General features: G+C 35.1%; 1 protein-coding gene across 2 annotated transcripts in view; it reads left to right on the top strand.

Moving 5' to 3' along the window:
- Positions 1 to 12,568, top strand: part of LRRC69 (leucine rich repeat containing 69) — a 92,159-nt gene that overhangs the window by 63,474 nt on the left and 16,117 nt on the right. For both annotated transcript variants that reach the window (XM_029223078.1, XM_029223077.1), the window contains 2 exons: positions 3,145 to 3,246; positions 9,219 to 9,398. In XM_029223078.1, coding sequence (XP_029078911.1) covers positions 3,145 to 3,246; positions 9,219 to 9,398 — 282 coding nt within the window. The remainder of the gene's footprint in view (positions 1 to 3,144; positions 3,247 to 9,218; positions 9,399 to 12,568) is intronic.

Raw genomic sequence — 12,568 nt, 5'->3', positions numbered from 1 at the left:
TGGTACTTACCTTCTACATGATCAAGTCTTCACGCTAAAAAAAAATAAAAACTCTCATTTGAACCGTCATTTCTCTCCAGCTGCAAATCCCCTTTCCAGATAAATGGTCAGTGAATGTTTATGACCTTACACCTCTAAACCAGGGTTTTCCCAACTTCAACACTCTTTTGGGACTGATAATTCTTTGCTGTGGGAGCTATCCTGTGCATTGTAGGATGTTTAGCAGCATCCCTGGTATTTACTAAATAGATGCCAGTAATACTGCCCCCTCCCCCAGTTGTAACAATGAAAAATATCCGTAGACCTCTGAGAGGGCGGGAGGGACAAAATTGTTCACGTTGATATTAAACCCATAACACTGGTAGTTTGAGTAAGCCTGTGCAAAGAGACTCTGAAAAGCTGTAACGACATTTTTTTTTTTTTTTTTTTTTTGCGGTACGCGGGCCTCTCACTGTTGTGGCCTCTCCCGTTGCGGAGCACAGGCTCCGGACGCGCAGGCTCAGTTGCCATGGCTCACGGCTCAGCCGCTCCGCGGCATGTGGGATCTTCCCACACCAGGGCACGAACCCATGTCGCCTGCATCGGCAGGCGGACTCTCAACTACTGTGCCACCAGGGAAGCCCTGTAACAACGTTTTATTAGCAGAAGAGATTATGCTACTGGAGTGATGACGCTAGCAAAGACTATTGTTCTATTAAGAACCTAGGCTGGCGGGAAACCTAGTAGTGCATATAGAGAAGGTATTAAAAAATGTTGCTCTGGGGAATATTCAGAGTGGACTTTGAGAGATTGTGTGACTTCAGGTTATTGAAACTTACCTGCTGCAAAACACATGCCAATGAATTTCTTTATTAATTTCTTTTCATTAAGATAATTTCTTTCTGATATATTATGTGTAGTAAGTTAGCAAGCTGGGTAACTCACTACCATGTTTGATGGAAGAATAGTGATAGGATTTGAAGGAAGAGAAACATGACCCCTAAAGAAAAATGTATGCCCTTTGAACTGTGGTCAACTTTGAAATGAGGTTCACATATGTTAATGCTTTTGCAGATACCAAGTTAGTCAAGTTTGTATCAGGTTTTTATAAAAGGAATGTGAGTTAAGGTATAAATTATAGAATGTTGTTCTTTAGAGCCAGAAGGAAAAAATGATGTTTCCATTAAGCAGAAGAAGTGCTCTTTTCATTTCAGCACACCCAACACTGACTTGTGGCTACCATTAGGTTCAACTCTCTAGGTTGCTCCTTGTTGGTAGATAACATAGGAAACTGAATTAAGAAAGTCAGAATGTCTGTAGGTGATTCCAATGTAGCCTTAAACTCTTTATTTTATTTTTAAACCTTGTCTATGTTGTAGAAATTTTGTGAGACATTTAGACCTGATGACATGATGCCCTGGAAAGATGTTTTAAATCAATTATTTTTAATTTGTTGAGTGCTGTGTTTCAAACCATGGGCTGAAATCAAGGAAATCTCTAATTCTTCCATAACTGTGAGGTGCAGTGGTGTAATGCCACTACCTCATCCTGGCTCACAAGAACCAATTTTCAACATCTCTTCCCAACTCTGTGTTCAGTGACTGGAATCAGCTATGGTAGGAGTATTTACACCATAGAATCAAAGCATGCCACAAATCAGGGCTTTTTTTTTTTTTTTCTTTCCAGAGAACTGTTTTATCTGCACACCACTGAAGATAGATCTTATTGTCCCCATTTCAGAGCTGAAACTAAGTCTCAGAAAAGTAACTCCCTAAATGAGTTTAACTTTGAAAACCACATGAGCTCAAAGTCATGTGAACTCAAAGGAGTCAAGGTGTAATTTTTTTTTTTTTCTGTTGGCACAGTTTATTTTTTAATCCTGTTTTGTTTTTTTTTTTGGCATATAGTTGCTTTACAACGTTGTGTTAGTTTCTTCTGTACAACGAAGTGAATCAGCTATATGTATACATATATCCCCTCCCTCTTGGACCTCCCACTCCCCCTGCCCAATCCCACTCATCTAGGTCATCACAGAGCACCGAGCTGAGCTCCCTGTGCTATACAGTAGGTTCCCACTAGCTATCTATTTTACACATGGTAGTGTATATATGTCAATCCTAATCTCTCAATTCGTCCCACCCTCCCCTTCCCTCCCCCATATCCACATGTCCGTTCTCTACATCTGCATCTCTATTCCTACCCAGAAAATAGGTTCATCTGTACCATTTTTCTAGATTCCACATACATGCATTAATATACAATATTTGTTTTTCTTTTTCTGACTTACTTGACTCTGTATGACAGTCTCTAGGTCCATCCACATCTCTACAAATGACCCAATTTCATTCCATTTTATGGCTCAGTAATATTCCATTCTATATATGTACCACACCTTCTTTATCCATTCATCTGTCTATGGACATTTAAGTTGTTTCCATGTCCTGGCTATTGTAAATAGTGTTCCAATGAACATTGGGGTACGTATGTCTTTTTGAATTGTGGTTTTCTCAGCAGTCCCACTGCTGGGCATATACCCTGAGAAAACCATAATTCAAAAAGATATAATATGAACATAAGAGAATTACTTTTTTTCTACTCAAGGGGTAGAATCCAGCTGAATTTAGGTTTTCTTCATAGAAGATTCCATATCCTTGTGAATTATATATTTTTCTTTTCATTGTACACAACAGAGAAATCAACTGTACTTCAATATAATGATAATTTTTTGATGTTCCTCTGTTTCCCTTACCTTCCTCACTGATCATAAATGAATGGATCATAAGACAGTATTTGAGACCTAGATTTTGGTGTATATTAGAGTGTCATTTTTCATCATACTTGGTTCCTAACAAACGTATTATTTGCAAACTGTTCCCATCATTTGATTAATTAACCTCTCTTCTATTACTAACAACTCTCTGATCCTGAACAACTTTTCTCAGCTATCTAGTATGGGGGATATCACTGGTGGCCTCTAAGGTCATTGCCATCCATGCCAACATAAAGATTCTTATGCTTCTAATAACTAGAGTATGCCCTGCTGTTAAAATACTAATGTGGAATATGTCATAAATAAAGTAATTTTAGTCTAATTTTATTGAAGATGTAGGCTCAGAAATGAAGTTTATTTTGTTGTGTAGTGAAGTTTTTATTTTGTTTTGAAAGTTTCAAGACCTGAAGCTGATGGAGTTCTACTGTGAGGGAAACCCACTGTTCCTGAAGCAGCCGGTTAATGCTGTAAAACACAAGGACATCTGGAGTCTACAGGTGAAGCCTTATAGCATTCACACAGGTCTTCAAACTAAAGCCATGATTTAAGTTTTAAAGAGTTTTCTTCTAAAGCATTCTTGCCAAGCCAGTGAACGATCCATACAACCATAATCCATTGGCATTGTGGACCCTAGTCATAATCTTTTTGACTTGCTTGCAGAATCCATTGTAATCCTATCTGATTTCCAGAGTGACCAAATTCAGAGACATTTAAACATTTTATTGGATGAAAACATTTTGTTGAAAACAAAGGAATTTGTTTTCACTTTAACCTCCAAGTATTTTTTCAGTATTATCTAAGGATATATTTGATTAGTTCTTACTGGGGTGTTTTGTCTTTTCCATCCCCTTTTCACTTGTCCCCACTCCTAGTGGATAAATGAATATGATCCAGAAACTGTGTTCCCTTTAGTCAACAAGTTGATGATATTAAAGGAAGGAATAGGGAAATACATTACGAGACTCTCTTTGTGAGTATTTTGGTGATAGATGAGTTAAAGATTTCAGATCTTTCCACATTTGAGTATGAGTCTCCATCGTGAATTTGGACTCCTCAGGTCCTTTTAGGTCTGTAGCTGAACATGCAGAATTGTCTTAAAACTTTCAAGAATTGCATAGGATTCAAGTTTCCTGGTTACAGGAAACAACAAACCTTGTTTGACAATTTAGTTTAAAAAAATAACATTTCCCCCTTATTGCACAAGTAATACATGTTTAATACAGAAAAGTAGAAAATACAGATGAGTGAAGAAGAAAATATTAGTTATAATGCCATACTTATTTAAAAATTTATTATAAAAGTAATACAAACTTATTTAGAGAAATTAGAAAAAAGGCAATAGAAATTGATTAAAAAAAACCCTCAGACATCCAATATGCAGAGTCACAATCACTGTTCTCTCTGACATTTATTCTGCTAGAACTTTCCATAAATCCAGAAATTTCTGTCATCAAAGATGATTTCAAACTCCACATACTATTTAGAGACTCGCTTTTTTTACTCAAAATATTGTGAATATCTTTCCAATCAATAAGAAATATATCTATGACATCTTTTTTGATGAATACATAATAATATTCTGGTATATGATTACACCATAATATTTTAAACTACTTTCCTACTGTTGGCTGTTTAGATTATTAATAATTTTATAACTTTTAGGCCTTTATAAACAAGGCTATGATGACTGTCCTCTTCTTATGTCTATATTATCCCTGTGAGTGAAATTGCTGGGCCAAAGAACTTTCATCTTTTAAAGTCTGATTAGCTCTTTTCAAATTCTTTTCCAGAGAATCAATCTATATTTCCACAAACAGTATTATTTCCCACTCTCAAGTAAAAAAAAACTCACTTGATGTTTAATTGTAAATAATTTTAAAAACTGAAGTATTTAATTTGTTTAATTCCTTATAACCTAATTATCTCCTTGAATCAAGCATTTCAGAATAGTAGTAGTAAAACAATAACAATAATAATAGACAGCTAACACTTATTATGCTTACCATGGGCAATGCATTGTTCTAAGCACGTAACAGGAATGAACTAATTTAGTCCTCCATTAACGCTTGAAATGTAGGTACTGTTATTGTCCCCTTTTATAGATAAACTGAGACTCGGAGAGGTTAAATAACTTGTCCAAGTTCACAGAGCTAGTAAGTTTTGGAATGCTGATGCCATTCTAAGCAGTTTTGCTCCAGACTCCATGCTGCAGTATTGCCTCAGAAAGGGGCTGCCAGAAACTGAGGGAAAGGGAAACAGGGGTAGTCTCTGGTTGGAAGAGGTTCTGGTTTGTGGACGGGACTGGATGAGCGGTTAACCCAATGTGGCAGGTGTCTTACAGGGAGCACTTGAGAGCAAGAATGTTACCTTGGGCCTGGGACCGAGGAGCAGGGTGAGAGAGCAATATTTCTTCCTTCTCATTTCAAAACTAAGGACCCAGGAACACAACAGTTTTGGGTTTTTGTTTTGTTTATTTAGTAGAAGTAATGATTTTTACTTACAGTACATAAATGACTTGGGTATTTTTGAAAGTATCTCTAAGAATTTTTCTTAGAAAGGTGGTAAATTTATTATACATTTTATATTTGTACTTAAAGTAAAAGCCATTTCTACTGGGTATTTGGTTAACATTAATGATTAAATTACTTGGGCTGTCAAAAAACTATAGGGATTGTTTCAGGCTTTGCATTCGTTAAGGTTTTTTAAAGACTTTTCCTCACCTCAGAGATTTGTGAACTAAAATTTAATATTGATAACTACATTATAACAAAATATTAGCTAGAATATACTGCATCAGCAGATGCCAGACTGAGTTTTACCTGTGTTATGTAATTTAATTCTCTGAACTCTATGTGATAGTACTGGGAAAAAAAATCCCTATTTTACAGGTGAGGTATCCAAGATCAGAGAAGTTAAGGACTTGTCCAAATAGGGTCACACTAATAAGTCATAGAGCCAGGATTTGCACCTATTTATCTATCTGACTCTGACTCAGTATCTTTGCTCTTCATGCTACATTTTAGTGCCTATCATACAGTAACAATTGATCATACAATAGTTCCAAAGTTCAATATTCCTTCTAAGGATTCACATTTGTTTTTACATTTTACAATTTTTTATATTTATATAAATATAATTTGTTTATGGATAATTTTATAATTCAAGTGAAATCATCATATGTAAGGAAAAATAAAAGAAACACCCGAAACTAATTTTAATCTATGATGATTTAAACATAGAAATAATCTCTGACGTACATATAGTTATCTAACAAATATTCTAACAGAATAGCATATAAACTATTTAAAAGGAACAATTTATTTGTCATAGAAGATTTCTTGACTTTTAAATAGTGCCGAGATTAGGCCATCATTAAGTTGTGCATCCTCAAAAACTGCATTGCACGTATCTTTACGAGTTTTCCTGAAATTTACTATTGGTCATGCCAAAAGTATCTTATTTTATATACACTTGTATTTTCAAATAATAACTTTATATTTCAATGATATATGTTATTCTTCCACAGCAACACATTGGCAGCAAGTAGGAGAAGGATATACATAATGGGTAATGTAAGAGTTGTCAATAGACATACTGAGTGCGACAAACATGTTTGGTTCCAGAAATCATAAATGGAAAAAGTGAACTGTATGAATTGTGACCTATTTATTCGTTCCATGTACTTCAGCAAATTCTACCACCTGCTATTTTGGGGTTTGAATTCTTGTCTATTAGTTTTCTGCGGCTTTATAGTGAGACTAGCCGTTGAATTCTGGTAGATAAAACTTACCTCTAAAATCAGTGTTTCATTCAGAATCACAACCTATGCTTTGTGTAAGTAGTTAGAGAGGAGTGATAACAAACATCTAATTTAGGAGTCCTGTAATATTAGTGTGAAAGGGTAATTCTTTCAGAAAGGATGACCTCATTATGTAACCATCTCCGAGAATAAGCTGAAGTGTGTAGGAGGTTATGCTGTTGAAGGATCAGGCAGTTAGGAACCAATGCTCAGGGCTGTTTTTGTATAATGGCATCTTTCCCAGATGTTTGTTAAGTGGAATGGATAGAGAAATAAGGGAAAGAGACACAGGAATTTATAGGATTTTGTTATTATTTAAAAGATTTTAATTGGGATAGATGAGTGAAAGATTATGTCTGTATGTATTGTGTTGGCCAAAAAGTTCCTTTGGTTTTCAAGTAAAAATAAAAGACACATTTTTCATTTTACCCAAGAACTTTATTGAACAATGTATTCACCGTTTTGTTCCACTACTTTCTGCCATTTTTTAGGCAACTTCATAATTCCATCTTCCCAAAACTTTTTATCTTTTTGAGCAAAGAACTGTTCCAGGTGCCTTTTACAGTCTTCCAGGGAATTAAAATTTTTTCCATTAAGACTATTTTGTAAAGACTGAAATAAATGGAAATCCGAAGGTGCAATGTCTGGTGAATATAGCAGATGAATCAGAACTTCCCAGCCAAGCTGAAACAGTTTTTTCCTGGTCATCAAAGAAACATGTGGTCTTGCATTATCCTGATGGAAGATTATGTGTTTTCTGTTGACTAATTCCAGACCTTTTTATTGAGTGCTGCTTTCAGTTGGTCTAATTGGGAGGAGTACTTGTTGGTATTAATACTTTGGTTTTCTTGAAGCTCCCTTCCAATCCCACCATATACAAAACATCACCTTCTTTGGATGAAGACTGGCTTTTGGTGTGGTTGGTGGTGGTTCATTTCACTTGCCCCGTGATCTCTTCCATTCCACATTATTGTACAGTATCCATTTTTCATTGCCTGTCAAAATTTGTTTTAAAAATGGAATGTTTTTGCTACGTGTAAGTAGAGAATCACATGCGAAAATATGGTCAGGAAGGTTTTTTTCACTTAGCTTATGTGGAACCCAAACATCAAAGCGATTAACATCACCAAGCTGGTGCAAATGATTTTCAATGCTTGATTTGGATATTCTGAGTATGTCAGCTATCTCCCATGTGGTTTAACGTTGATTGTTCTCAATTAATGTCTCGATTTGATCGCTATCAACTTCAGTTGGTCTACCTGACCGTGGAACATCGTCCAGCGAGAAATCTCCAGCACGAAACTTCGCAAACCACTTTTGACATGTTCGATCAATCACAGCACCTTCACCATACACTGCACAAATCTTTTTTTGCATTTCAGTTGCATTTTTACCTTTCTTGAAATAATAAAGCATTAGATGCCAAAAATGTTGCTTTTTTTCTTCCATCTTCAGTATTAAAATGGCTACACAAAAACTCACCAATTTTGGTAAGTTTTATTTTAAATGCACGCTGATATGACAGCTGGCACAATACAATCTAACAAAACTGTTCTGAATGAAGTTAAAGACAACTAAGCACTACTAGAGCCATCTTACAGAAAAAAACAAATGAGCGGTTTGGCCCACCCAATATGTATGTATGTAGGTATGTATTTCCAAAGATTCCTATCAGAACCTGATGTGGACTACCTTAATACCACTGGGAAATCTTTCACTTTGGCCAGGAAAAAAGTCTTATACACTATTAAAATTCATGCAGTGTTTTTGTAACATTTACACAGAACTTCATGCTATTGGCACAAACAATGAGGGGCATTTAATGGAGTAAATCAAATGTTTATTTTGTTTGCTTGGTCAGTGAAGATATAGTTATGTATTATATATATATATTTTTTTTTACTTTAAGCTGATGATGTTGATGGTCATCGTGACCATCCTCACCACCCCTTTTATTATTTAATATTATAATATTATTATTATCTAAAGTGAAGTATCTGGAAATATTTATGTGGATAGGTTTAATACATACCAAATTCAGAGACTTGGGTAATAGAAATCAGTACTCTTTACCAGTCTGTCTCAATTCAGACAATGCAGTAGATAACTTAGTCCAGTGCTTCTCAAACTTTAACATACATACAGAATATATACAGAATACCCGGGAAACCTTGTTAAACTGCAGATTCTGGTTCAGTAGGTCTGAAAGTGCAACAAAGTCTGAATTTCTAATAAGTTTCTAGGTGATGCAGATTCTACTGATCCATGATCTACAGTCTAAGTAGTAAGGGTTTAGAGCTTAGTAAATATGACAGACTCAGTTTTTGGGTCCAGTCTGAATATTTGTACTGTCCTTGCCTATTGTAATGAGAGGTACAAAATTTGAACCTAAACTTTATCTAATAATGTAAATTTATTGTAACTTGAATTCCTGTATGTCAGAGACATAGAGATATTACAATGGAAGTAACTTCCTTTTCATATAATGTTGAACACTAAACTTACAATGCCAGTCATTGACAACATAATTCATTATATATACTACAGAAAACTAATTTAACAGAAACTGAGGAATAAGCCAAAAATATAAATTAGTGAAATGGGAATCAATGTAACATAAACCAGTTATTTTGAGAATAATCTGAGGAACCATATTCTTTTTTAATCTAGGAAATAACATCAAGATTTATAATGAATCAGCTAGCAGAAAAGGATCCTTTCCTAATGCAAGCCATAGAATGGTACCCACAGGTCAGGAACATAATCTCGCAGGGAAGAAAATGTGCAATATGTGGAAAGTCCTTTTTAACCACATGGCTGGAATGTGTTGAGTTTTTTCCTCCATCAAAGGTAAATGGTGTTTTTTGTGTGAATATGAGCATAAGACCTCCTCTTATTCTCTGGCCTTATCTAAGTCGACCAGTACTAACTTCATTTGTATCTAAGAATTGACCTCTATGATGATATAATGGGTTTTTTTCCAGCTTTATTGAGATATAATTGACAGATAATATTGTGTAAGTTTAAGGTGTACAATGTGTTGATTTGATACATTTATGCATGCAAAATGATTACCACCATAGAATCAGCTACTATCTCCATCCTGTCACATAGATATCATTTCTTTTTTGTGGTGAGGACATTTAAGATCTACTTTCTTAGCAATGTTCAAATATGTGATACAGTATTATTAGCCATAATCACCATGCTGTACATTAGATCCTCTAACTTGTTATCTTATAACTGGAAGTTTGTACAGTTTGACCAGTATCTCCATTTCCCCCAGCCCCCAACCCCTGGTAACTACCACTTTACTATTTCTCTAAGTTTGTCTTTTTTAGATTCCACATATGTGTTATTGTGCAGTGTTTATCTTTCTCTGTCTGATTTATTTCACTTAGTATAATTCCCTCAGTGTCCATCTAAGTTGTCATAAATGGCAAGATTTCCTTATGTTCCTTGGCTGAATAATATTCAATTGTAATATGTATACATATATACCACATATTCTTTATCCATTCATCTGTTAACAGACACTTAGGTTGTTTCTATATCTTGGCTATTGTGAGTAATACTGCAGTGAACATGAGAGTGAAGATATGTCTACTAAGTCCCGATTTCAGTTTCTTTGGATATATAATAAGAAGTGGGATTGCTGGATCATATGGTAGTTCTATTTTTAATTTTTTGTGGGACCTGCATACTGTTTTCCATAGTAGCTCTACAAATTTGCATTTCCACCAACAGTGCACTAGGGTTCCCTTTTCTCCATCCTCGTTAACACTTGTTATCTCCTGTCTTTTTGATGATAGCCATTCTAGCTGGTGTGAAGTGATACCTCATCATGGTTTGGATTTGCGTTTCCCTAATGATTAGTGATATTGCATACCTTTTCACATACCTGTTGTCCATTTGTACGTCTTCTTTGGAGAAATGTCTATTCAGTTCCTCTGCCTATTTTTAAATTGGGTTGTTAGATTTGTTGCTATTGAGTTGTGTGAGTTCTTATTATATTTTGATATTAACCCCTTGTTAAGTATATAACTTGCAAACACTTTCTCCCATTCCATTGGTTACCTTTTAATTTTGTTGAGTTTCTTTTGCTGTGCAGAAACTTCGTAGTTTGGCTTAATCCTGCTTATTTATGTTTGCTTCTTTTGCTCGTACTTTTGCTGTCATATCCAGGAAATCACTGCTGAGACCAATGTCAAGGAGTTTTTTCACCTATGTTTTCATCTAGAACTTTTATGGTTTCAGTCCTTAAATTTGAGCCTATAATTCATTTCAAATTCTTTTTTGTGAATGGTGTAAGATAGGGCTCTGATTTCATTCTTCTGCATGTAGTTATCCAATTTTCCCAACCCATTTATTGAAGACAGTATCCTTTCTTCATTGTGTATTCTTGGCTTCTTTGTCAAATATTAGTTGACCTTATATGCAGCGGTTTATTTCTGGACTCTTAATTTTTTTCCATGGGTCTATGTGTCTATTTTTATGCCAGTACTGTACTGTTTTGATTACTTTAGCTTTGTAGTATAGTTTGAAGCCAGGAAGTATGATATGTCCAGCTTTGTTCTTCTTTCTCAGGATTGCTTTGGCTATTTGGGGTCTTTTGTGGCTCCATATAAATTTTAGGATTATATTTGCTATTTTTGAAAATATCATTGGAAATTTTGAAAAATGTCATTGGAATTTTGATACAGATTGCATTGAATCTATAGACAGCTTTTGATAATATGGACATTTTGACAATATTAATTCTTCTGATCCATGAACATGGAATATCTTTCCATTTGTTTGTGTCATCTTCAATTTCTTTCTCCAAAGTCTTGTAGTTTTCCATGTACAGATTTTTTTACTCCTCAGATTTATTCCAAGAACTTTATTGTTTTTGATGCTATTGTGAATGGGATTGCTTTCTTTCTTTATTTTTCATATATTTTGTTGTTAGTGTATGGAAATGCAACTACTTTCTGTATGTTGATTTTGTATCCTGCAACTTTACTGAATTTGTTGATTAGTTCTAACAGTTTTTTGGAGGAGTCTTTAGGACTTTGTATATATAAGATCATATCATCTGCAAACAAAGATAGTTTTACTTCTTTCTTTTCTGTTTGGGTGCCTTTTATTTTATTTTTTAGCCTGACTGTTCTGGTTAGGATTTCAAGTAGTAGGTTGAATAGGAGTGGTTAGAATGGGCATCCATTATATAGAGAGAGCTTAGCAGAGTGCTTGGTACATATTTTATTTCTAAGCATGACTGATGAATCACAAGAACTGGATTTAAAAAAATTGTTTTTTAACTTTTTCTTTTATTTATTTATTTTTGTCTGTGTTGGGTTTTCATTGCTGCACATGGGCTTTTACTAGTTGTGGCGAGTGGGGGCTAGTCTTCATTGCAGTGCACAGGATTCTCATTGTGGTGACTTCTCTTGTTGCAGAGTGTGGGCTGGCACAGAGGCTTCAGTAGTTGTGACGTGCAGGCTCAGTAGTTGTGGCTCATGGGCTCTAGAGCGCAGGCTCAGTAGTTGTGGCGCATGGGCTTAGTTGCTCTGTGACATGTTGGATCTTCCCAGACCAGGGATGAAACCCATGTCCCCTGAATTGGCAGGCAGATTCTTATCCACTGCACTACCAGGGAAGCCCAAGAACTGGATTTTAATACCAGCTCCTGTGTTCTATTAGGTTATTAATATGTTACATCAAATGTATTGTAGAGAAAAATCTGGCAGAGCTGTTGCCAATGAGGGATAATGTCAAGGTGAGATAATGGTTGAGGAGAAATTTAAAAGTTAAACCAGTTGGACATTAAACACCAAGAGATAAGAGAGACCATCAGTGGAAAATGAAAATTGAAATGTATGTTGGTTCTCAAGATGGGAATACATCTGTAATCTTGATTGCTTATGTAACCTATCTGTGAATTATTCACATCACCTTCTGGAATAGATTGTTATATTCCAATCTATATTCTGGACTAAATTATTACACTAATGAATATAACACGTCATATTATTTGG

This window comes from Monodon monoceros, unplaced genomic scaffold (assembly GCF_005190385.1).
Source record: "Monodon monoceros isolate NGI ecotype Baffin Bay Population unplaced genomic scaffold, NGI_Narwhal_1 Super_Scaffold_14, whole genome shotgun sequence".
NCBI classification, from domain to species: Eukaryota; Metazoa; Chordata; class Mammalia; order Artiodactyla; family Monodontidae; genus Monodon; species Monodon monoceros.
This window is presented reverse-complemented; position numbering and strand designations above follow the sequence as displayed.